This window comes from Rosa rugosa, chromosome 6, assembly GCF_958449725.1.
Source record: "Rosa rugosa chromosome 6, drRosRugo1.1, whole genome shotgun sequence".
Taxonomy (NCBI): Eukaryota; Viridiplantae; Streptophyta; class Magnoliopsida; order Rosales; family Rosaceae; genus Rosa; species Rosa rugosa.
Genome location: NC_084825.1, coordinates 40,784,895 through 40,811,142, shown reverse-complemented (window position 1 = coordinate 40,811,142; position 26,248 = coordinate 40,784,895). Strand labels below are relative to the sequence as shown.

Genomic DNA, 26,248 nt, shown 5'->3' with positions numbered 1-26,248 from the left:
AGTAGTGCGGTCATCTCTACCTCCTCTTCTCCTTTGATGATTATCCCATTGACCGGATTGTGTAGCCATGCCACTTCCTCACAAATATCCCAAGCGGCATTGGGACCTTTCTTAAGAAAATTTCCACCCGATGCATTGTCCAATCTCCTTCTATCATCAATAATCAACCCATTATAGAAAGATTCACAAAGAAGCTGCTAAAATTCTAGATATGAATCTAAAGAAGGAAGAAGAATGAAGAAAAAGAAACATAGGGGAAGTTGAGGACTACATTTTGACTGGAATATCTGATTACAGCTTTACAGCAAAGTTTCCTTTATATACTAAAAACAATCACTATTACTATGCAACCCTTAACATCTGAAAATATTGGGATGAAACTAAAAAGCCTAGAGGGGGGTAAATAGGCTTTCCCTACAGAAACCACAACTTTTCCTTAATTCAAAAAACTCCAGCAAGAAACGTTAAAGGATTGAAACACAGATATGAATCCTTGAATATAGACACAAAAACCTAATTGACTCCTTATATGGAAGGGACATATCCTAAAAAGATATTCTACAAATAAACATGATTTTATCCCTAATGAAAAAGATAGACTTAACTGAACAAATCATGTAGAATAAATATCATTTTACAACTTAATGACTGACAGCAATAATGCACAAAAGATCTCCTAACTAAAGAAACCGAACACAGACCAACTCACATATTCTGACCTAACTGGGATTGCAACACATGCATCAATCCCAGTATGCATAAAGACACAAAACGTATGAGATGCATATGCAATTACCTGTGAAGTACCTTGAAGAGTCAACTGAAGCATTGAGTGCATTGAGTCTTTTTCTTTTCATTCGACTAGGTCTTCACTCCAATGATTGACACACTTCTAACTTAGACCAAAGACTCTAGGTTTTGTATTAGGAATGCCAATATACAATAAAATCTATACTAACAACATCCCCTCTCAACCATATGCTTGGGGTACCAAGCATAATGGTTGGAACACATGAATCCCAAATCTAAGAGACCTCAATACTGGAGATAACAGCCGCAATATATGCACAGTTAATCTTCAACCAATATGCGTCTTGAACTCTGGAAAGAAAAATGGTAGAACTGGTGCTTCTTCTATGTAACCCACAGCTTATGTGTTTCTATGTATGACATCATTCTTCTCTGCTTTCACATGATAAGTAACAATTTCATCCCAAGAAGCATGATCACCATATCATCATTCAGTTTCACCAATGCTTATGCAGAGTTGAGGGCTTTGGCATGTGTGACAATACCAATAGCAAGAGGGAATTATGTGCTTTAATTTCATGCCCATATCACCATAGATATCCAAGGTGTACAAAGTCTTCCAGAACAAGCAGATATGGCCATAGACAGGATACTATTTGCTGCTACAGGCAATGTGTTGGTATCCAAATTCACATAACCAGCTCTTAGGCCATCTGCAAAACACTCTCACCAAGCCCATCCAAGCCACTTCTTCTCACCTTCAACACCCCCAGCATCTTTACATTTTCTCTCACTTCTGCAACTCTCTCTCTCTCAGATCTGCAACTCCAAGAATGGAAATCGCAACCCAAATGAAGCAACCCTTCTCTCAATCTTACTCCCTCCATTTAAAACCCACCACCTCGCCGCCGCTCACGCCGACTACTGCCGCTCCCTCCGCCTCACTAGCTCCGCCCTCGTCTCCCTCTCCATCTCCGACACCAGCCCCTCCTGTACTCCCCAGAGCCAGAACTCGAACTTCACCGGCGGCGAACTCGACGTACTCCAGCACACCGTCGCAGGCCTCCTCCGTGTGGAATTAGGAGAATTTCTACCCTTCGTCGCCGCCGGACTCCAAATTCTTCAACCAGAGAGAGCAGGAGTCCAAGAAATCCCACCACCTCGATGATTCAGACGACAACACCGAGCCGGAAACCAAACCGAGGCATCAGAGTACAATTACTTCCACAACATGCCCAAATCCCAACCCACCGCCCGCCTAAACCACTCGTATTCTCAGTCGGAGAAGTACATCTAGTCCGAAACCGAGAGATCAGAGTACGATTTCTTCATCCCCAACTGTAACCCTAAAGCTCCGACCAAGACTCAGTCGGAGAAGTACGCTCAGTCGGAGAGAGAAGAGGTCCATTGCAGCGAGTGGGGCGATCACGATCGCTACAGCACCACGAGCTCGTCTGAAAACGAAGACGACTACAGGGATTCGAGATCCGAGATCCGAGAGGGATTCCCACACTCTCTCAGACGAAGGATGGGAGGAGCTGCACGACGGTGAGGCCCTTCTACTTGGCCATTGACTTGGCCACCGACGCTTCAATTACGAATTTGGGTCGGTCCATTTTCGGGGAGAACTGGTGGTGTTTCATGTCGACCTGGGTTTTGGGAGTGGGGGATTGGTTATTGGGATCAGAGTGAGGATTCGAGAGACGAGGAGGAAGAGCGAAGAGAGGGAATGCGTGCAAATTTGATTTTTGGAGTTGCAGATCTGAGAGAGAGAGAGTTGCAGAAGAGAGTTGCAGAAATGAGAGAGAGAGAGAGAAACAGGGATTTGGAGAAGAGAGAGAAACCCCGAAAGTGAGAGAGAGTTTTTTTTTTTTTTTTTTAATCTTGAAATGACCATTTTAGCCCTCAAAGTGGGCCCGATTGTCAGAGTTAACGTCCAATTTGGACAGAATAGGAGAAATTGGCCATGGCTGATTGAAATTGGAAAGTTTAGGGGGTAAAAATTCAAAATTGAAAATAGAGGGGGTGAAATGATGACACCCCCAAACCTCAGGGGGGGTAAAATGAAATTAATCCTAAATTAAACGTACACTCAAGTGATAATTGAACAGCAGCTTGAGAAAATGTAGCTCGTTGTCAAGAATGCAATACTGTATTTGCTTTACACATGTATATAGTTAGTGATATAGAGAGAGGGGGAATTCTACTATTTATTGATTATGTTGCTAATGTGAAACCCTAAGGCACCAAAACTGTAAACTCCAGATAACATCGAGATCCTATGTGTAACGTGATAAAGTAACATGAATTTCACAATTAAAATTAATTAACAATGGATACAGTTGACCTAAATCCTGCAACGTTCTCATTTTCTCATAGTGAGATTCATTTTCAACATAAGGATCTTTTTCTAAGGGCTAGTTAGTTAAGTTTACTTTCTAACATCGATCATCTTTCCAAAAATGATGAGATACAGCTCCATAAATTGAAAGTCACAGCTGAATTATTGGATTACAAGCTAGTTTGCGCCTCCTAATGTAGTATTTCCTCTGGCGAACGAGACAAATAAGGATTCTAACGATATTGACTTTCTGTATATATATTAACAAATCCCAGGATTATTGTATGCAAAGCAACACAATACAGAAGGAGACATTGATCATAATAAAGAAGTCTTTATGCATAGACTACGTACATAGTCAAATGGTCTTTCCTCTCCCAACAATTGGATCGGAGCGATGATGGGACTGGGGAGCGCATGAGAAAACAAAAAAATTATATAGAAAATCTGTATGGAAATCCAGGTTGGATTTAACCGATCTATCTTCGAATTCATGCTGCTGGTATCTGATCTAATTAATCTTCATGTTGACATTTCACCACTTCCAGGACCATCCAAAATATAGTACATGCATGGCCACCCACGTTTGCTTCTCGTGCACACTTCCAAACTTAAGATTCAGTGTTAAATTTGGATAATTTAATGGCTGGCCGCTTGAATTCCAAGATATCTGCAAAGAGAGAAGTAGACAAGATGATCGATCCATATTTTTTTTGGTTACAAGCCCAGGATATTCCATAGTATTTGTAAATTTTCAATACACATCGACCACTCAATGATTAACCGTATGACTCCAATGTAGGATACGATATTTCTTCGAGGGCACGGATGGTAGTCAACAGCATTTATCATTTGGCATGATTTTTCATTCTGTTCATTGTTTTTATATGTTGAGAGAAACTAATTTTGTCATGAATGTCTTTGCATCTTGGTTATAATTAAGATTCGTGAATAAAACGGATCAATTCATTGTCTTAAGAAGTGGCTTATGAGTTTTGCTTTGATTAACTTGGCTTGGGCTGTGAACGTGGCCAATGTGCTCTAATTTTCATCCTACTAAAGAAAGAAATAAATTCATATGAACTAATCAAATCATAGAGACGTTGTCTTGATGTCCTCGATAAGTTGGTATGCTGTTACATAACCAAGTGATCAAACGTTTGACAAAACCTTGTATGAATTAATATTTCATTTTCAGAGATTAACTTAATTGGAAGTCATTATCAAGAGCTGGTGCACTCATTATCTGTGCAACTTAGGGATGAAACGTACGGTGAAATATTAGTATTATATTATTTTTATCTTTTGTCTTCTCTGTATTCTTTATGGACGTACACGGTAAAACGATGCATAACTAATCAAAGAAAGTTAAAAATGTAAACAAGAGTATATTTTGTCAGCTGCTAATATATAGGTTGTACATCGATCTCATAGTGACTTCTCTGATAGTAACAGCTAGAATAAAGGAAATGGCAAGCGAGCAGTAAATCCTAAAACACAAAATCTTCTTAGCTGTCTGCAATTGTCTTCACATTTCTACTGTCATGATCATCAACGGGAGCCAATTAAGGCCCAAAAGGTCAGTTGACCCTCCTCATTCAGTTCCCCAGTAGGATACGTTAATTGTTGTTGTTTTAATTTTTTGGTCTTTTACACAGTTTTCTCAGCTTAGTACTTACTTTTTCCCATTTTTCGCAAAAGAAAATTTCTAGTTTCCAGACTACTTTCAATTCGTACTATAACATCAATAGAATAAGAATGCCTTTTAGGGCTGAATGAGCTTCAAGTAACCTTCTTAATCTATTTGATCTCCTTCAACCTTTAACTTCAAAGTTCAAACAAACAAGAATATATGTGTACACACTACCGACAAAGAAGGTTCTTTCCTGTGCCATTATATGTTAGATTCAACAAATTAATCACTTTCTTTAGCGACAACCGCAATAGCAAAATTTGAAAAGGAAGGAAAAGATATGGGGTAACAAACCCTATAAATGCCGGTTAGTAACTAAAAGTATATGCAAAGTGGTTGCTCTGTCATTTATCAGCACAGGATGATAATGATTAGGCTCGAGGAATTCAGTGAAAGCTTTAACATGATTAGTATAGAGACCTCCAAAAGTACTTTCAAGCCCTAACTAATTATTCGATCAAAAAAAAAAAAAAAAAGGCCTAACCAATTAAGATGTGCTTTTCTGACAAATCGAACTTGAAAAATAGGTTAATCTTATTCAAAAGTTCCATGCGTGTCTGAGGATAATTATATGTGGGTCTTTTCGGTTCCTTTGGTTTATGCCTAAAGGTGAAGACAGTCCTAATTTATCTTCATTTACCTGAGGTGACCAGTCCTTTAAGTCCAACATGTCTCCACAGTCCTTCTTTGGCACGAGTTGTATGACTGATCTCGGTTTAGAGAAGGTGTCACTAATTTCTCTTTACCAAGCCCTATTGAAAATGTGAAGTGTTGTTCACATTTGTCTCTTGAATTAGGTCACATGTGACATATATATGTTTGAGAAGTGATGTCCAACATTAGAAACTATAAATTTACAATTTATGAGGACTGTGAACATCGTCAGCTATAACAATTCCGTTTCCGAAATTTCTTCATTACATCACGTATTCTTTTTCAAATTGTTTATAGAACCATATAATTTTTTTTTTTCATAGTAAAATTAAATGTGCAGGAGCAACGATATTCATATATTGTTTGCAAAGAACGTCACTCACACATCGATATATTAATTGATTTGTCCGTTAGCAATAAGTTGGCACATTTTTGATTAGAAATCTGATAATATTCCGTATTACCTTGTACAGCCAAAAAGTTCGACACATCTAAGTGATGGATGTGTAATTATCGCGCTTGTGTGGCTCTAAACTTTACTCAATGAGCATACGTACATGTATTAGCAAACAAAAGAAACGAAAAAAGAAAGCTTTACACTGAGTCATTTGTTTTCTAATTCTTATTTAAGGACCTGTAAAAACTATGAGAAGATTGAAAAAGAGGAAGAAAGGATTAAGAGGGGTGTATTCAAATTAAATTTTAAAATGTTATGTTCGAGTTTTTTTAATTCACGGATTTTTAAGAATTCATGGTTTACTAATTTAATACGGACTTTGACTGAGTTAATGGATTGAATTATCACGATTTGTTTAAATTTTTTTTTTTTTTTTTTGATTGGGGGAGGTTAGCAACACACACACACACCCTTTAAGGGGTATCCCAGCAGAGCCGGACTAATCCCTTCCGAACGCCACGGGGCATTAAGCACCCATTAGCTGGCCACCAAGGCCTCATGGGGATTCGAAAGCCAGACCTGGGGGTTCCAGACTTGGACCTTCTACCACCCCACTATCCCTAGTGGTTACGATTTGTTTAAATTTTAGTAAGTTCATATGATAGTTTTTTAGCATTTTTATTAAGTACTTCATATAAATATCAAGATTAATGTCAAATCAGCGACAAAGAACATTATATGCAACAACTCAGCGAATATAATGTACATGTTGACTTAATGATTGAAAGTATAATAATACACATTCTTTTTATACTTATACAATAATGCAAATAAGATTACGAGCTACCCTTAACACCAACGATCAATAGGTCACCAATTTTACTCAATCATATTGCATTACTGAAGAGCGATTGAAGTTAACGGCACTTCAGAACATTATATATTTTTTAATTACTTGAAATCTGAGCATCAACTTACTCTTAATATGGCTGTACGTAATAACTGATTTTCAAGCTCCAAGGCTTTCTAATTTTGAAGAGAAAACTTTCTCGTACATGTAGACTGCTAGTTTTCACAATTATACTATAGTACCGTTTAAATTCTTGTTCAATTTTTTTATCTCCTAATGTAGTCTTGTAATTAAAATTTTAATTAATTTATTCAATAATCATGCTTGTACTTGACCCCAAAAAAAAAATTTGACCATGCCTGTAAAAGTTCAATTGAATAGGATTATATTAAACTCTGTATTTGGGTAGTACAATTTAATGGCTAAATTAACATTGTACATACTGCAATATAACAAAGAATATATATAATTAACGTACACACCAAATGTGCTGGGGATTTCTACGCATATTTTGTTATGTAATATAATATTGTAGGTGAGGTGGGTCTCTTTCTCTCCAAAAAAGAAGCGGACCGGTTACAAGGAGTTAGTCCTCCTGCATTATAATGGCTTTCTTTCTCTACAAAGTACAATGGCTTTGGCTTTCTTTCTCTAGAAGGCCGATGTCATTTCCACTGTCACATTTTTTTTCACCAATTCACAATATCTAACGGACCATGAAAGAGCAATCCCTACGTACCCCACTATCTGTTTTCTTGTCGCGGTGGTTGCACCATGAGAGAGAGAGAGAGAGAGAGAGAGAGAGATGGTCCATAATATGGTTGTTTAAGAGGTGCTTTTCAATGGAGATTTTAAGGTCGGAGGTCTCTGTGGATGTGAGCTTCCCCTCTTACACTCATAGTTTGCATTTCTAAGTTCTAACGGGCCGGATCCTCTTAGCCCGGTGGGGCCTTTAGTTGATACCCACATTCATGGACCCCGCGTTGGTCTTTCTAATTAACGTCGATCTATTTTGGTAATGTAATGTAATATTGTAGGTGAGGTGGGTGTCTTCTCGGAGCATAGTGAAACAATCCCCGTACTAAACAAAAGATTAGTATCCCATGTTTCCCATGAGAACCATTCTTTCATGTATATGACCTATCTCTCACATCAAACTCATATATATAGTCGTCTCTTACATACTCCTTTTGCGTACAACAACTATTTCATGAGCTCTCTCTAGCTCTCTCTCTCTCTCTTCCTCCCTCTCTCTGAGCTTCAGAACTGTTCTATCTTAATTGTGTGGAGGGACAAATTGCCTTTTTTGATTGAAGTTCAAAATGACTGAAAACGTGAGTATATCTGTGAATGGACAATCTCAAGTCCCTCCTGGTTTCAGATTTCATCCAACTGAAGAGGAGCTCTTGCAGTACTACTTGAGGAAGAAGGTCTCCAATCAGAGGATTGATCTCGATGTTATCCGCGATGTCGATCTCAATAAGCTTGAGCCGTGGGATATACAAGGTACGTACATATATAAGACTACCAAAAGATTTGATGTTGATTTTCAAATGTATCCGTATGAATGAATCCAAGTTTTGATGTTGGTTTTTGCAGAGAAGTGTAAGATAGGAACGACACCGCAAAATGATTGGTATTTTTTCAGCCACAAGGACAAGAAATACCCTACTGGAACTCGCACAAACCGTGCAACGGCTGCCGGATTCTGGAAGGCCACCGGCCGTGATAAGGTGATAAGCAGCAACTGCAGGCGGATCGGTATGAGGAAGACTCTTGTGTTCTACAAAGGCCGAGCTCCCCACGGCCAAAAGTCCGATTGGATCATGCACGAGTATAGACTCGACGACAACACCAGCAGCGTAACTAGTGTAAGTCATTTGATTCAAAACCAGGGTTCCATTCCTCAGGACATGTTCAAGTGCGGACTTTGCAGACCTTGTGTCTACAGAACGTTTCGAGTTTACACTTGCACATTCTGAGTCTATACACATATAGACCGATTGTTCTTGAACATTTTTCTTTTATATTAATTAGGTCTCGATCACTGTCGTGGGAGAGGCAATAGAGGAGGGATGGGTGGTTTGCAGAATCTTCAAGAAGAAAAATCTCCACAAAAGCTTGAGTAGTCCAATTATGAGTACTACTATTTCTTCATCTATCACAGCAGAAATTACAAGAAGTTCAAGCCAAATGTTTGATGATGATGACGATCAGGAGGGAGCTTTTGAGGAAATGCTTCAGTACATAGGAACAAAGACCTGCAAGGAAGAGATTAATGATCATCATCTTCATCCCATTAACACAGGTATCAAAAATCACATCAATGGCTACCATGATCATGATGACAGGTTCCTGAAACTTCCAAGCCTCGAGAGCCCGAACTCCACCAGTAGCCAGAACTATTACCAGCCCATTATCAATCATGAGGACATGGTCATAGATCAGAATGAAGGTACAGTTATTAACCAGCATCTGGGTTATCAACACGTGGACGACTCGGCCAGCCTCACCAACTGGGCAGCGCTTGATCGTTTGGTGGCTTCACAACTCAATGGCGGCCACGAAACCGGGTCGTCTAGGCAATTTGCTTGTTTAATTGAACCCACCATTAATGCATTTTGCAGTAGTAACAGTACCACTGATAATGAACTCCAATTACCAAGTACACTACGATCGTCAACTTCATCGAATTCATCCAGCAAATCATACCATGCCACCCATCAGGATTACAACACCAACGAAATTGACCTGTGGAGTACTTTTGTTGCTGCAAGCAGACTGCAATCATCATCACCTTTGCCATCCTCCGACGCCGTATGCCACGTGTCGAATGCTCCTATATAACAGAACAACCCATTATACAATAATATAAGGAATTTTATTACCCGTTGAATCCAAAGTCAGAAGAGTATAATTACAGCGCACTGTTAATTGTAATGTGAGATATATTATTACATGATTGCTGATATATGTAAGATAAATAAAGGTTATGTTTTAATAAAAATGGTCTGGTATTCAATTTCTCTGTGACTGTTAGTGGTACAGAGCGATCATGATTATCGCTTTCCAACTGCAATTATAGTTGTTCTAACTTTTCTATCTTCTAAGATGATCAAGTAGGCTAGGTGATATAAATGGACCATAGATACATAATCATCATCACTAATTGTTATCTTTGGGTCACGTGGCTTGTCGGTTTGTTTGAACTTTGAAGGAGCTAGGTGCAGAGTCCATGGCTCGACCAATCTGAGCCCTATAAAGTATAAACTGATCATTGTGATCGATCAAGAAACCCTTGAGTATTATAAAACCAGCTAACCCAGAGAAAGACCAATAGAGAGAGCACGTTTCCCTACTTTTACGAAGTCAACTTATTAGAAAAGAGCGATTCATAGAGGTCGCAAGCTTTACCGACTCGAGGAAAAATAGGTTTCATAGTCTAGTTTGCTATGAAGATTAAGTATGTCCCTTAAAGGGATCTAAATCTTTTGCTTATTTTCTTGGTGTTGATCAATCTTGCATACACGTCTCGATCAAAAAAATCATAAAATCTAAAACGTTTTAACCTAAAAAGATTATCAGAAAAACCAATCCTAAAAGGATAGTGCTCTGGAGGTGAGTATATTAATATTGACCAACGTACACTATAAAAACCCATTCTCTGTAGGAGTATCGATCAATAAAGCCATGAACACAAAAATGGTAGCTTTCTTGGTTAAAATTGTTTATTGTAATAATTTCTCTTCCATTAAGTTATTAAATTGTGTGCTTTCGTGTTAGGATTGATGTTAGATCCTCTTAATCCTTAGGCAAGCTTAAGCCATGCATAGCCAGGATTATACACCATGAGGTACCTATATGCTATCAGATCGAGCTTTATATTTTAAGCCTTCTTTTTTTTTTAGTAATCCTAGATCCTAGCTGTATATATGTATGGAACAAGGGGGTGGGGGGACGTGTGATTTAGATGACAACCAAAATTAAAGCCGAAAGATAGACAGGAATAGGAAACCGATAAAGATGCGGGAGAGGACTAAAAGCTCAGGTGGTCAAGGCAGACATGTAACGGGATTCTAGGCCATGCTACCAACCCATGGATACGTATGAGTGTGCAGACGTCATTACTATATATATATATATATATATATATATATATACCCGATAACGACCTACCACTACAAACCCTAATTTCTGGCAGCTAATAGATTTTTTTTTTCCCTTTCTTTTTTGGGGTTTTGTCCATTTACCCCATTTCTAGGGATTTTTTTCTCCCTCACCCCATTAAGTTTTTTTAATTCCCTCTTACCCAATACACTCTAAGGGAGTCTTCCCTAATACCCCATTAAGATTTTTTTTTTGTTTTTAATTTTTTTTTTAATACCATTTTACCCCTCACCCCTTTGTTACTTAGAGAGAGAGAGAAAATGGAAGAGAGAGAAACTATAGGAGACTTCGCCGGAGCCCGTCACCGGCCCGCCGGAATCCGGTCACCGGTCGCCGGATTCCGGCCAACTTTCGCAGGAATCCGGTCACCGGTCGCCGGATTCCGGTCACCGGCTGCCGCCCACCGGAAATTGCTGAAAATCTCACCGGAAAGTTTTTTTGCCCCTAATAGACATCTATTGCCCCCTAATAGAGGGGCAATAGACGTCTATTGCCCCCCAATAGACGTCTATTGCCCCCCAATAGACGTCTATTGCCCCAATAGTCTATTGCCCCCTAATAGACGTCTATTGGCCCCCAATAGACGACTATCAGCCATGTATTGCCCTCCAATAGACGACTATCAGCCATGTATTGCCCCCCAGTAGACGTCTATTGCCCCCCAATAGACGTTTAGATTACCAAAATGGTAATTAATCTTCCTAAAACTACACAAATAAAACTTTGATTAAAGAAAAAAAATGAGGAAATTACATCAATTCAAAACGTCTATTGCCCCCCAATAGACGACTATTGGCCATGTATTGCCCCCCAATAGACGTCTATTGCCCTCCAATAGAACTTTGGGTAGCTGAAATGAGAATTTATATTCCTAAAATTAGACAAATAAAACTTTGATTAAAGAAAAAAACGAAGAGATTATATTAATTGAAAAGCGCCTATTGCCCCCCAATAGACGTCTACTGCCCCCAATAGACATTCAAAAAAAAAAAATTCACTTTCTGTCTGCCCCATTACTTAAATAAAAAAAAAAAAAAAAAAAAAAAAAAAAAACAACTGCTTTGGGCACCCAAGTCAAGAGCGCGACCAAGACCACCCAAGTCAAGGATTTGTACCTTTCTCCAACATTAGAATGATTGCCATGTGACTCGGCAAATCACCATTGTAATTCAATAATATATTACATTACAATCTAATCATGGGAAAGTGAAACCACTGCACAAACACATCAGCCAAACCAAAAAGCTCAAACCTTCACGCTTTCTTTACCACACTGACTCTAGTTTCGTCTCAGAAATGTCAATAATCATCTCAGAAAATTTTGTTGGGTTTTCGTCTCAGAACCGGGTGACAGATGCTTCCCTCACTCTTATTCGTGAGAGAGCAAAGCTCAAGGTACATGCATGCCTCCCTCAAATTGAAAAGGGAATGACTGACCTTGGTTCTAGCCTTGGAATTGCCGGACCTTCGCACATCGAAAAACTCCTTATTCTCGTCGTCGGCGACGGGGACCTCCAGCAGAGGAATTGAGGAGGTGCATGATGCGTGGAAGCCATGGGTACGGGTTGACGGAGACGGCAGGGCTTGTGGTGTCGTGCACGTTGAAGCCCGGGTGAAAAGGTCCCTTCAGGCTGTCCCTCTTCCCCGGCGGTGACTGCACCGGAGCGGTCCCGTCTTCGCGGCGATCTTCAGCTTTCCGGTGATGGAGATGGATCTCGGGCTTTGCTTGGGGTCAGAGTACTTTAGGGAGAGTGATGAGTGGCATGTTTTGTAATTTCTTAATTATTAAAATCCAAAATTGACATTTCGTCTTTAAATGGGGTGAATGAGAATATTAATTTGTTGGTGGGGTGATTGGGAGTGTTTTATCTTAAAATGGGGCTATCGGTCAAGACCCCTTCTTTTTTTCCTATGTCTTGAATAACTATTATTGCATGTTCTTTGGTGTGGAGCTAATTCATAGGTATACTACGGTTCTCAAAACCCTTTCCCACCCTGGTCGTTTCCTTTTCTTTATAATTCTTGTTGTTCTTTTACAAAAGAAAGAATTCAGTATAACTAGATTCATAATAATTAGAAAAAGAAGGACGTGTTAGGGTTTACTTGTTGGCCTCTCGTATTCGACAAATTTTTCAAAACTATGGCTCTTGCCACAATTGACCCTTCCTCCGACGAGTCTTGCATCGTTCTGGGGCACGTTGCTGAATGCTATTCTTTGCTTTTCCTCCTCTTTCTGCTCGGTGTTTGCAGCTTTGGAAGAGGACTATTAGATTCGGGTTTGGATCTGACTTTGGATCCTTATAAGTTGGGTGAAGGTGGTACTGTGAGTAGCGGGATCGATCCTTGGAGGTGGAGAGGGTTTCTGCCCTCTGATGTTCGCGTTGGTGGTGGCGCACAAATCTGGTTATCGAGGCCAGAACACCGCTGTCAACGAGGAATGGTCACGGAGAATTTGATGCGGCTCGAAGGATTCCGTCTGAGGCGTTTTGGCCTGGTTGATTTAGGAGATGAGGGCAGCGATCTGCTGATGGTGAAGGACTGTGGTCTAGCTCGATCTGCTTTCGTTGGCTATGCCTGATAGGAGCATTTTAATGCGACGTTTTAACTGTTATTACCTCATATTTACTTAGTTATTTCCTTAAATAAATCCTTCTTGATTAGGAAAGTTTCCATGTTTAGAAAGTTTCTATTTTTAGTAATTTTAATAAAAGTTTCTATTTTCTAGGTACATTGGAATAAATGACAAGGAAATAAAGCTGAAATGAAGAAATGGAGTTTTCCTGGTCCGACTAGGAATCCCAGTCAACGCAGGAATCCTGATGATGCTAGGAAACCTGAAGGCATTAGGAGACCACATGGCTTGAAGATGACGTGGGAGATATTATGGGAGATTAAATCTGATTTTTGCATGGGAAATCAATGAGATTACGTTGAGAAAATCAAGGGAGAATTTCAAGGGATTGTGCAACAAGAAAAGACTCAAAACAAGTCCAGATTCGTTCCTTAATTCCCTCAAGATATGTTGGCTGAAATTAGAGAATAAAATCTGCAATTTTAATGTGAAAATCAGGAGAAAATCAAGGGGAGGATGTTAAGGATAAAGCCCTGGAGAGATTTAAGGGAGAAAAGGTCCAAAATGAGTCCAGATACATTGTCTAGGTTCATGCCTAGATATTTGGCCGAAAATTAAGAGAAAAATCAGAAATAATCTTGGGAAAATCAGCAACAATATATTAGGGATTAATTTTGGAGCTTTTTGATTGGTTGGATGACACACAGAGCTGACGTGGCGCTACGTGATTGGTCGAAGCTGTGTGGCAAAGCTTGGTCGTTCCCCTATATAAACCCCCCTATGCTAGACGTTTAACACACACCTTTCATTCAGAAAATCCTCCATAACGTCATAAGCTCTCTCTCTCTCTCTCCATTCTCTAGTTGCAAAGTTCTGCGTTTTCAAGCAAGGAGAGGAAGAAGAAGAAGGAGCCGTGAAGATCACATCCTCCATCATCCAACTTGAAGGCTTGCTTCCAAGATTCAAGATCCAACCATCTAGCTCTCCATCTCCATCTCCACTCACGGTGTAATTCGTTCCTTTTCCTTGTAACCTTTTTGGTTTCCTTGTTTGATTTCGTATGAACTTGTTTCTAGTTAACCTAACGTTGAGGGCGAAGTTTAAGCCCAATTTCTATGTTTAAATAAAGTTTTTTAATTCTATAATTGTGATTCGAAGTTGCTTATGTGAGTTTGTTTAATTAAATTTGCTTTATAGATAACTTTTGTATTTTAATCTTATGTGGTTGCAAACACTTAGGGTTTCGATATAATTGGTGCTAGGTTTAAGAACATGAAATCGACTTTTCGTTTTGTGTAAACTTGAATCAAAGTAGTAAAGGTTTTGAGCAAAGATCGAATTTAATTAACGAGGATTGCAATTAGGTGGACTTTTCCATACTAAGTTGTACACTTGAGTTGATAGCCTTTCTTTATGTGTAATGCATTAAACATGACATGATTGACTAGCTTTCTAGGGTTTGATTGCATGTTTGATAGGATTAATCTAGGTGCTTTCACTTAGGTTAATTAGCATTGAAAAGTAAAATATGGGAAATCATTTGCTTTCGAATGTTTCACATGATCAACTCCTTTCTCATGACTTAGATGAACAATTATAGGGTTTGAATCGAATTTGATTACATGGAATTGGTTTTGATCTGTGTTCCTTGCGTTCCACCCTTGTATATATGTTTTTACTTTTTCTTTATTTGATTTAACTTTTGATTTTATAATTCTTAAACCCCCCTTTTATTTCGTTATTTGTATATATTCTTTTTGTAAATAATACTTTTTACTTTTACTAATTAATTAATTGTTTTTTGCAATTACAGGTGTACCCTCAATCCCCGGTTAGAACGATCCCTACTTATTCTATACTAACAACTACATGCAGGGTTAAATTGCGCGCTTACTTTTAGCGTATCAATGCCGGCAGCTGGGATGGGAATCGGCCTGGTCGTGGTGGCCTAGTAGTGGCTCTATACAAGAGCTTTGCGGCGGCGGAGGTGGTGGTGGGGTGCCCTTAGTACTTCTTGGGGTGCCCTTCGTAATTGCTATGTGGGCTGGGGCTCTGTGGGCATAATTTGGAAGGGGATGGAAGGTGACCTGTCATCTTCCATTCCTAGTTTTTAGTTTTTTATCAGGTCGCAAAGATCATATTCTCTGAGGATTCATTTTACTATTTGCTTCGGAGGATTTTGATATTTGTTTGGAATAAAGGTGCGTTAATTTCCTAAAAAGTGGGTGTACTGAGAGTAAAGTCAGCCAAGTAAAGTAGCTGAATGTTTGGTAAACTAGATAAAAGTGTTTATAGTACTAAAAAAGTAACAAAGTGTTTGGTAAACTTGAAACTAAAAGTGTTACAGTAAAAAAATAAGCTACTTCCACAAATTAGGATAAGAGGACTTCTGCTTTTGGATCTAAAACAACCATGACTTCAAAAAAAAAAAAAACAAAACAGTTGTCTTTTGTTTTACCAAACACGTTATTGTCTATTGCTTTAAATTTAAGTTGTTTATAAGGTTTCTCAAATGCAGCCGTACATGGTTCTAAATTGAAACCGCCGATGCCTCATCCCTACGTACATAGTTTAGACATAAGCGAAAAGGCACAGACAATCGACTTGACCAGCTAGAGGATCCTATTTCGATCAATTCCTTTCGAAGACCTTCAGTTGTGTTCCTTTGCACACAGTACAATGTACCTACACGTCATGAAGAAATATTCAAGTATCCTAGGTCTCATATATTAATTAGACCCTCAATGTATGCAAGCACAAGTAGAGCTTTCATGACGCAGTCGGAAGTAACCTGGGTTTACAAGCAATCTAAAAAGATAAATCTGGAGTCCACTAGAGAATTTGAGAAAAAACTCTCATTTTATTAAATTTGATATGATAAATTGATTTAATACAAAATTAACATGATGGTGCATATATAGACATCAAAGACCTAAAATCATAATCTAACAAGAAATCCTAAAAAATCCAAATTTAAAAGGAAACTAAGAATCCTAAAACAAATGTAAAACTAGCTTAAATCGGATAACTAAGACGATATATTTTGGCCTAAATCTGTTAGGGCTCTCCAAAGTGATTCTTAAAGATCTCGTCGTCCCTATTCCGGAAAGGTATCATGCGTCTTAAACGGACATTCTGGCCAAAAGTTGATATAATATGATTAATAATCAATACTTGACTTTTCGCACGAGAAACCAGAAACTTCTTGAATATTCCAGCAACTAGTAACCTCATTACGCGTGAGTTACTTATTTTTCAATCACTCTTCTTAATTCTATGTTGCTTTTTTACTTTTATCTAAACTGGGTTCATTCTCGTCCTACATCATTTCAACTGTAAATCCAGGTAAATTATATATGTTTGTTAAGACGTACAATTATCCTGTATCTATTCGTATCTCAACTGCTGCTTAAACTAAATCCGAGGGTATGAGGTTCACTTGTCTCTTCCTTTGTCCACATACAGCTTTATGATCCCAGAGAAAAAAAAAACTAGTGGAGGGGCTCCCCAGATATTATCATCACCGGCAGTACTTCGGCACAGACAAGGACAGCAGAAAAAAGAAAGAAGAACCTCAGAGCATGACATATACTCATCATCACTAATCTCATATATGTTATGCATGTGTGTGTACAATACACAACCTGCATCACTATCTTATTAACTTTCCTAGACAAACACTATTATTTGTTCCTTATCTGTGGGATGTTACTCTTCAGTGAAATTGGATAATCTCATGATATGAGGTATAACCATTAGAGGACCTAATTAATCCAATTGAACTAAACTGTGATGAAGTGCTCTTTCATACACAGGCCTTATTAATCAAATTAATTAATTATGTAATGAACTAAAGAAACTGTAAATAGAGATTATAGTGTTATAGCTTGTGGTAATTAATATCATTGCATCAGTATATGTAATTTTAGGTCTGTGCATGTAAATTCTGAAGATGAATTTGTTTCTGCAAGATCAATCATACTGCTTCACACAATTCCCATTATTGATCATTGATTGGGTGAATTGACCTCTTGCTCCCAAATCCCAATCAAGCCCTGCTTTTTCCTTTTCTGGTTTACTTTCTCTTTTCGTTTAAAAACGTTTACATACAGCAGTCAAGCAAACAATGAACATGTTCTTAAGAAAATGTTCTCAAGTCATATTCAGAAACTCCTTTAAAGATTCTTCTGGCATATAAAATATAAATTAACTTCATCACTTCCCTCTAACTAAAACAGGGAAAGATTCCTTAGAGCAAAAACGACAACCAAATTAGTGTGGTGATTAAATTCGTTCTCTTCATGTTATCTTGTCTTTGAGTGAGTTGCATGGTGGGCTAGTGGGCAACACCTTTTTCCATCACCTTTTTCATGAAAACAATGCAACAAAACGCCTACAGAACTTTTTATTTACGACGTCTCATCCGCAGGAGAATCCTGTTGACGTGAGTGGTGCTGGAGGCCAACAATGGCGGGCAGCCAACAATGGCGGCTGACAATGGTGGTAGACAAGATGGTAGCTGGCCAAACAAGTTAGGGGATAACCCACTATTATGATTATTCTTTTGTAATAGGACTTAATGTATCTTCTATATATATCCTCCAGTTTGGAGAAGAATATATCAATGCAATTATACCATAAATCTCTATGTTTAACATGGTATCAGAGCAGTTTAGCTCTTGAGACCGATACCCATATTCCGCTGCAAGAAATACCAAGAGAAGGACTCTGTTCTTCTTTTTACCCAGAAAATATATCCACACCAATATCATACCCAGGAAGCTTATTTCTTCCTTTTTTTGTCTTGCACTTCTAGGCCTGCAAGTCTGCCGGCATTCTTTGTGCATGTCTCTCGACCTTTAGATCGATTCTCTTCCTTGCCAAGGATAGACTATTGCCCAGAATCAGACCCGGCGACCGATCCACCGTGGTATCTTGGAAGAGGACAGACTGAAAAGAGCTTCTGATCTATCGATCACCTCTTTCTCTCACTCTCTCTTTCTCACAAATCTTTAGCCTTTTGGCTTTGTTGGTGCCGGTACCTTTCTTTCTTTCTTCAAACAAATTGCACCCTCTGTTAAAATATTGTGCATACTTTGTTTGCATGCTTTGTCGGCATCATCCCATTCTCTCACCATTATCATAATACTTTTTCCCTCTCCTTTTCTCTCACCTTGTCGACATCATCCCATTCTCTCACTATTATCATAAATTAATCCCTCTTTCCCTCTCACCAAAGTCCACTTTCTCTCACCAAGCACTAAAGAAAAGGAAAGTAGCAGTTGTTACTCCAAAACCGAGTCATCACATTACATCTTTGGAAGAGAAAGTTGCTTCTCTTTATTTTTCTCCTTTTATTAAAGCCGATCCACTTCCCCACACCTTTATATTCAGTATTTCAATGGCTGGCCTTGATGCTCCACTTTTAGAAGGAAGGAATACCAACAATTCTGGAATTCCGAAAATTGAAGTTTCCGTTCAACACCCAGATTCTTCTTCAAGTTCATTCGGAGGAGCAAAACTAAATGGACCTGGGAATTACAGGACATGGAAGAAGATGATTTCCGCTCACCTTCGTGGAATTCATAAGATGGGTCATGTCGTCGGTACCATTAAGGCACCGCTGAATGAAGAAAGTGAAGAATATGTCAAGTGGGAAGATGCTGATGGACTTGTACTATCAATTTTGTACAAAGCCATGACTGATGAGGTGATCCAATTAATCATTGGGTGTGACACTGCTGCAGAAGTTTGGAAGACACTCAATGATCTCTATCTGAATGAATCTGATTTTTCTCAAATCTATGAGTTGTTGTGCAAGGCAACAAGGATGAAGCAAGATAGGCAAGCAGTTTCAGTGTTCTACACTCAGCTGAAAAATGTTTGGGCTGAGATTGATCAGCGACGACCAAACAAATTGAAGAATGCTGAGGATATTACTTGGTACCAAAAAGAGAAGGAGTTGGAGCGTGTGCACCAGTTTCTGAGTGGATTAGATGCTAGACATGACAGTGCCAAAGGAGAGTTGTTGCGTCGGCAAGAACCTCCTTCCCTTACTGAGGCTTTTACCTACATCCGTAAGGATGAGTCTCAGCAAGACAGCTCAAAGGCAGTCCATTCTGAAATCTCCAGCCTGACAATCCAAGCTAAGCCCCCACGAGCTCAAGGTCCACCTCCTGGCTTCAGTACACCACGATCAGGATTACAACCCATAACTCAGGGTTCATATCCAGGCAGGTCTGTATGTCAACACTGCAAACTACCTGGACATACCAAGGAGACTTGTTATAAGTTGGTTGGGTACCCTGCTGGATACTTCAGCAAACCCAAGCCAACTGAACCTCGAGGCAGAGGAAAGGCAGTTGTCCATCTTGTTCAGAGTTCAGAGTCCTTTGGAGTCGTTGGGCAAGATTATACCACTAGCGGTGATGGCCCTCCCTCAGTCTCAATGGTTGCTAGACGTACTGGTAAGATCGGTATGGCTTTAAAAGTTTCTAACTTTGTTGGTTCAGATACTTGGATTATTGATTCTGGTGCTTCAGATCATATGACCTATGATAGGAAGTATTTCCTTACCTTATCCACCCCTAATGTGTCATATGTTACAAATGCCAATGGTGAATCATTTCCAGTCCTAGGTATTGGGTCCATACGAGTCACACCTACCTTAGTATTGCATGATGTGTTGTATGTGCCAGACTTGTCTCACCACCTAATCTCAGTTCCCCAACTAAATACTCAATCCTTGTGCTCTGTGACATTTTATCCCATGTATGTGGTGTTTCAGGATCTTCTGACCAGGGAAGTTATTGGCAAGGGGTATATGAGGGGAAGACTGTTTCATCTGGATCAAGCTTATGCCGGGGAGAGGCCAAGGAAGAATGTCCCAGTTGCTTTGACAATGGCTTCTAAAGAGCTCAATGAAATCTGGTTATGGCACAGACGCTTAGGGCATCCTTCATTCAGTGTAATGCGTAAAACTATGCCCTCTTTATTTGTTGGCATTGATGAGTCGACCTTACATTGTGAAACTTGTGTTTTGGCGAAAAGCCATAGAGTCAACTATCCATTAAGTCTTTCTAATAAAAGTTCTAAGCCTTTTGAGATTATTCACTCTGATGTGTGGGGACCTTCTCGAGAACCCACTGTTTCTGGAATGCGTTATTTTGTCCTATTTATTGATGATTGCACTCGATTATCATGGGTAGCATTGCTTAAGTCTAAGGATGCTGTGTTTTCTGCTTTTCAAGCCTTTGAAAAATTGATTCAAACACAGTTCAATGGTCATATCAAAGTTTTTCGTTCTGACAATGGAGGGGAGTTTGTTAATCATGATTTTCAGGAATATTTCCAAGAAAAAGGTATAATCCATCAAACCACTTGTCCCCAAACACCTGAACAAAATGGTGTGTCTGAGCGTAAAAATCGTCATCTCCTAGACATAGCAAGAGCATTACTATTTGGTGCTCATATGCCCAAGTATCTTTGGGGTGAAGCAGTTCAAACTGCCTCACATCTTATTAATCGTCTTCCTTCCAGTGTTCTTCAGGGGCGCATTCCCTTTGCAGTCCTGTCAACCCATGTCTCTATTCCTTCCTTCCATAATCTTCCTGCTCGTGTCTTTGGTTGTGTTGCCTTTGTCCACATTCCCAAAAATCAGAGGTCAAAGTTAGATGCCCGAGCTCTCAAATGTGTCTTTGTAGGTTATGGTTCTCATCAGAAAGGCTATAAGTGCTATCACCCACCTACACGAAAGTTCTATGTTACCATGGACGTGTCATTTTATGAAGATATGTGTTATTTCTCCCCCAACAACACCTCTCTTCAGGGGGAGAATGAGTTTTTTGAAGAGATGTTTGTTGGTGGAGAGTTGAAGAAGAATAAAGACGCAGAAGAAGAGAGTATTGACATCCTGGAATCAAGGGGTCAAATTGCCCAAATCGACCAGTCGATAGGGGGAGTCGACCAGTTGAACGAGGAAACCAGCGAAATAGACAGAAATGTACTCGACCAGTCAAAGGATATTTTTGACCAGCCGATTTCTGAAGCTGAAGAAAACTCTATTCCGGCTTCCCCCTCATCTGATACTTCACCCCTTGATGCCGAACTTTCTGGTCAAGAAGCTCCATCTCAGGTATGTCCAGTATCTTCATCTAGTAACCCTGTAGAGTCAGTCTCTTCTACATATGTGTTACCTAGTAGAACTACCCGTGGTCAACCAGCAAAAAGGTATGAACCTTCCATAACTGCTAAAGCCAAATATCCAGTATCTAACTTTGTGTCACACCATAGGTTATCTAAACCTTATGCATCATTTGTGAATCAAATATCCTCTGTATCTGTTCCTAACAAAGTGCAGGAAGCTTTGGGAGATCCAATGTGGGCCAAGGCAATGGAGGAAGAAATGGAGGCGTTAGAAAAGAATCACACCTGGGAACTTGTACCACTTCCTCGTGGTAAAAAGATTGTTGGGTGTAGATGGATTTTTACTGTGAAACATAATGCAGATGGCACAGTAAGTAGGTATAAGGCTAGGTTGGTGGCTAAGGGATTCACTCAGACATATGGGATTGACTATGATGAGACTTTTGCTCCAGTAGCCAAGATGAATACTGTTCGGGTATTGTTGTCCCTTGCAGCCAATCTGAATTGGCCACTTCATCAATTTGATGTAAAAAATGCATTCCTTCATGGGGAGTTAACTGAGGAAGTGTACATGAGTCTTCCTCCAGGGTATGCATCAAATACACATGGTGATGTTGTTTGCAGATTGAAGAAATCCCTTTATGGACTTAAACAGTCACCCCGGGCATGGTTTGGCAGATTCACTCAATCCATGAGACGCTTTGGATACAAGCAGAGCAATTCAGACCACACCTTATTCTTAAAACACCAGAAAGGGAAGGTAACTGTGCTTATTATATATGTGGATGATATGGTAATAACAGGGGATGACTTGGTAGAAATTGGAAGTCTTCAGAAGAAGTTGGCTTCTGAGTTTGAGATGAAGAATTTGGGAGACTTAAAGTACTTCTTGGGGATTGAAGTAGCTAGGGGGAGAGATGGCATCTTCCTATCTCAGAGAAAGTATGTGTTGGATCTCTTGGCAGAGACAGGCATGTTGGATTGTTCTCCGATTGACACTCCAATCGAGCAAAATCACAAACTAGCAGAATATCCTGATCAGCTTCCAACTGACAAACCAAGATACCAGAGGTTAGTGGGACGTCTGATTTATTTGTCACACACTAGACCTGATGTTGCTTATGCAGTTAGTGTTGTGAGTCAATTTATGCACAATCCAAGTGAAAGGCATATGGAGGCAGTAGTAAGAATCTTGAGGTACTTGAAGTCAGCACCAGGAAAAGGTTTAATGTTTTCTAAATATCAACACCTAGATGTTAGTGGGTATACTGATGCAGATTGGGCTGGTTCTATCACAGACAGAAAGTCTACATCTGGGTACTTCACCTTTGTGGGAGGAAACCTTGTTACATGGAGAAGTAAGAAGCAAAAGGTCGTTGCAAGATCAAGTGCTGAAGCTGAATATAGAGGTATGGCACATGGAGTGTGTGAACTTCTGTGGCTACGAAATTTACTACGAGATTTGGGTGTTAAGCCTATGTCAGCAATGCAATTGTTCTGTGATAACAAAGCAGCTATTGACATCTCACATAATCCTATACAACATGACCGAACAAAACATGTGGAAGTTGATCGACACTTCATTAAGGAAAAGTTGGATGCAAAGTTAATCTCCTTTCCTTTTGTTCCAACCGAGGAGCAACTAGCAGATATACTTACCAAAGCTGTATCTAGCAAATTGTTCCATGACTCACTTGGCAAGTTGGGTCTTCGTGACATTTATGCCCCAACTTGAGGGGGAGTGTTGACGTGAGTGGTGCTGGAGGCCAACAATGGCGGGCAGCCAACAATGGCGGCTGACAATGGTGGTAGACAAGATGGTAGCTGGCCAAACAAGTTAGGGGATAACCCACTATTATGATTATTCTTTTGTAATAGGACTTAATGTATCTTCTATATATATCCTCCAGTTTGGAGAAGAATATATCAATGCAATTATACCATAAATCTCTATGTTTAACAAATCCATACATAGCCTAACTAGTAGTTAGATTGGCTAGTCAAATTTCTTCAAATTCAATATATATTCCATGTATAGCCCCTTTCAATCAATTAAAGTAGCTTACATGCATGCATTTCAAACTAATTATCACCTAATAGAAAGCTATATTTTTGGATGTTTTTCTTTTCTTTTCGTGTTAACAAATGTCAAAGATGTAGAAGATCAAATGTACGTGACGAGCTAAATGATATATTTATGTACATCACCTCAGTGAAAATGTAAAATTAAAATAATGTTTTTTGATCTATAGAGAAAAGACGACATAAGTTAGATATAAGGACTAAAATAATATAAAAAAGTTCTAACGTACGATACCACTCCGAATCCGAATCGATGTTTACTAGCTTGCCATAGGGTTAGCTATTAGTGTCGCTCAATGTACACATACAAGACTTGCACAGGAGTTAACTGACCAGTTAAAAAAACTAATTTTAACTGCGGTGAGGGATTCGCCGACAAGCCCCACACAGTAACAACCGGCTTGGCTAGATATAGACATATAAAGAGTGGTGCCATCACGCTCTCCAGGTATAAAATGGTTGTTGGATTGGACTTTGGTTAAACCTCCATTTTTCTGGTCGATCTCAACCATGATTATCCCAAGATTATCATGATGAATGGGACAACCAAATGCAATGTCAAATTAAGACCAAATTTAAATTTACTGATTAGTGATCATCAGGTACTCGTCATATATGGTAGGTGAAAGTGGGGTAATCCAGGCAAGGTGTTACGTCTAGATCAATCTGAAATATCTAGGACAGCACATATAATAAATATAATCTGCAGAAAATCATGATCAACAATATTTTTGACAGGGTCAGCTCTAGAAAGCCTGATCACTTTTCTGAAAAACAAGGCCAGAGAGAGCTGGAGAATCAAATGTCAAAGGACGTGAGTGGATGTCGAGTTGATGGCATTTTAAGGTGGGGAAAAATCAAGCTGATTAATGCCATTTTGAATTAATCAGTTAATTCCTTAGATCAATTTTTTTTTAATCAAACCAAAATCGGGCGGCAATATCATTCATTTCAAACCAGAATAACCGTTATATATCATTCTGCTGTCATCAAGCAGAACAAGAAGATGTTTTGGTACTCATAGTGGTACATAGAAATAGGCCACTTATTGAACAATATTGCTCACAAAAAATAACTTAAATTCTCATTCGGTACTACTTTAGAAATCTTCTAGAAGCACAAAAAGTGCGTAGGTCACTAAAAATCTTAGGGACTTGTTGAAAATAAACTAAACTACTAACATAATGCAGAAGAATTATTCTGTGGTCCCGGACTAACAGGTGGCATTGTCATGTGGTGGTCTAAGCCAATAATATCACTTGAATTTGGTAGGAACCATGCAGGAGGGTGAAAAAAATTAAATTAAATTAAGAGATCAAGTAGAAATAACTATAAGTCATATGAGCCAATAACATCAATCGGGACTATATTATAATTTTCCCTAACGATAATGCAAACCTAAAAACAAATATCTATGCCCAAATGAGAGCAGCCCAAGACCCAGAAAACAACTGAGTCCTAGGCCCAAAAACAAGGTCCATTTTCACCTAAATCACCACACCCTGCACAACGCACGCACACCGATAGTAATCCATGACCTACCGCCGACATCGCCGCAAAACAAGCGCACCGCTTCAGAAAAGACCACCACAAAGAGGAGGAACAAAACTTCTTGCAACATAGGCAAACCCAAAACTAGGTAGGGATCCTTTGAATCCAAGTAGCCAGTAGCCCCCTTACAATGGTGCTGCCCAAGCCATTGTCTTAACCAAACCCAATTCGCCGCCTCGCCTTCCAGAAATGATGTGCTTAGTGCCCATAGAGTCGCCGCAATCCAAACAAAACACAACCTTTACTGTCAAACCGCAAACATAACAATTTCAGGTGTCAAAAGACCATAGATCAATTCATCACCCGTCCGGCAGCATCACAACATTGACGAGGCGGCGTTAAAGCACCACCGGACGAGAAGAGGAACGCAGAAGTCGGCTTCGGTCTCGGCGGCATTTTCCAACTTCTTAGGTTAAGAGAGATTATCCCCCGACTCGTACTGACATGTAACGTTCCTTGGAATCTTGGATCGATTAGTTCTGTGTTTTCTTTGTTTGAACCACTCAATCTATTGCCAATTGGTTTTGGATGTGAATCCCAGATTACTTTATCAATATGATGAGGGTTTATAGCATTTGAGATCTCGGTATATTGCATGATACACTTAACTAGCCACCACATTTTATTTTTTGAAACATTATAATAAGTTATAAAGAGGATTTATTGGGATCTTATACAAGACTTTATCAAAATGTAACAAGGATAAAATGTGAGGGGGGAAATGATTATTCTAAATATTATTTTGGAAATAAGTTTGATATAATTTAGCAAAGTATCTGCTATCATATAAGCTTCTACGTAAACATGATTACTTGAAGTCAAGTACTCAATAAGCTTGCAAGAGTTTAGAGAGTCTCCAAGAAACCTTGAACTGATGCCTAACCATCTTGATAAGCATTAAACAGTTGCCTTCTACCTCCAAATTTGTGATATGGAGTCGATCTTAGGTCTTCAAGCGAACAACTTATGCTTGACGAACTTAGGCTTAGTTTGGCATTGCTTCCTGGGGTGCTTTTGGAGCTGCTTCTGCTTTTGGGCCAAGAGGA

General features: G+C 39.3%; 1 protein-coding gene across 1 annotated transcript; it reads left to right on the top strand.

Annotated features, from left to right (window-relative positions):
* The first annotated feature begins 7,787 nt into the window (after positions 1-7,787).
* LOC133718236 (NAC domain-containing protein 43-like) lies at positions 7,788-9,730 on the top strand. The gene is made up of 3 exons (XM_062145058.1): positions 7,788-8,191; positions 8,285-8,556; positions 8,723-9,730. The coding sequence occupies exons 1-3, from the start codon at positions 8,008-8,010 to the stop codon at positions 9,530-9,532; spliced, it is 1,266 nt and encodes a 421-aa protein (XP_062001042.1). The 5' UTR covers positions 7,788-8,007; the 3' UTR covers positions 9,533-9,730.
* The last annotated feature ends 16,518 nt before the right edge of the window (positions 9,731-26,248 follow it).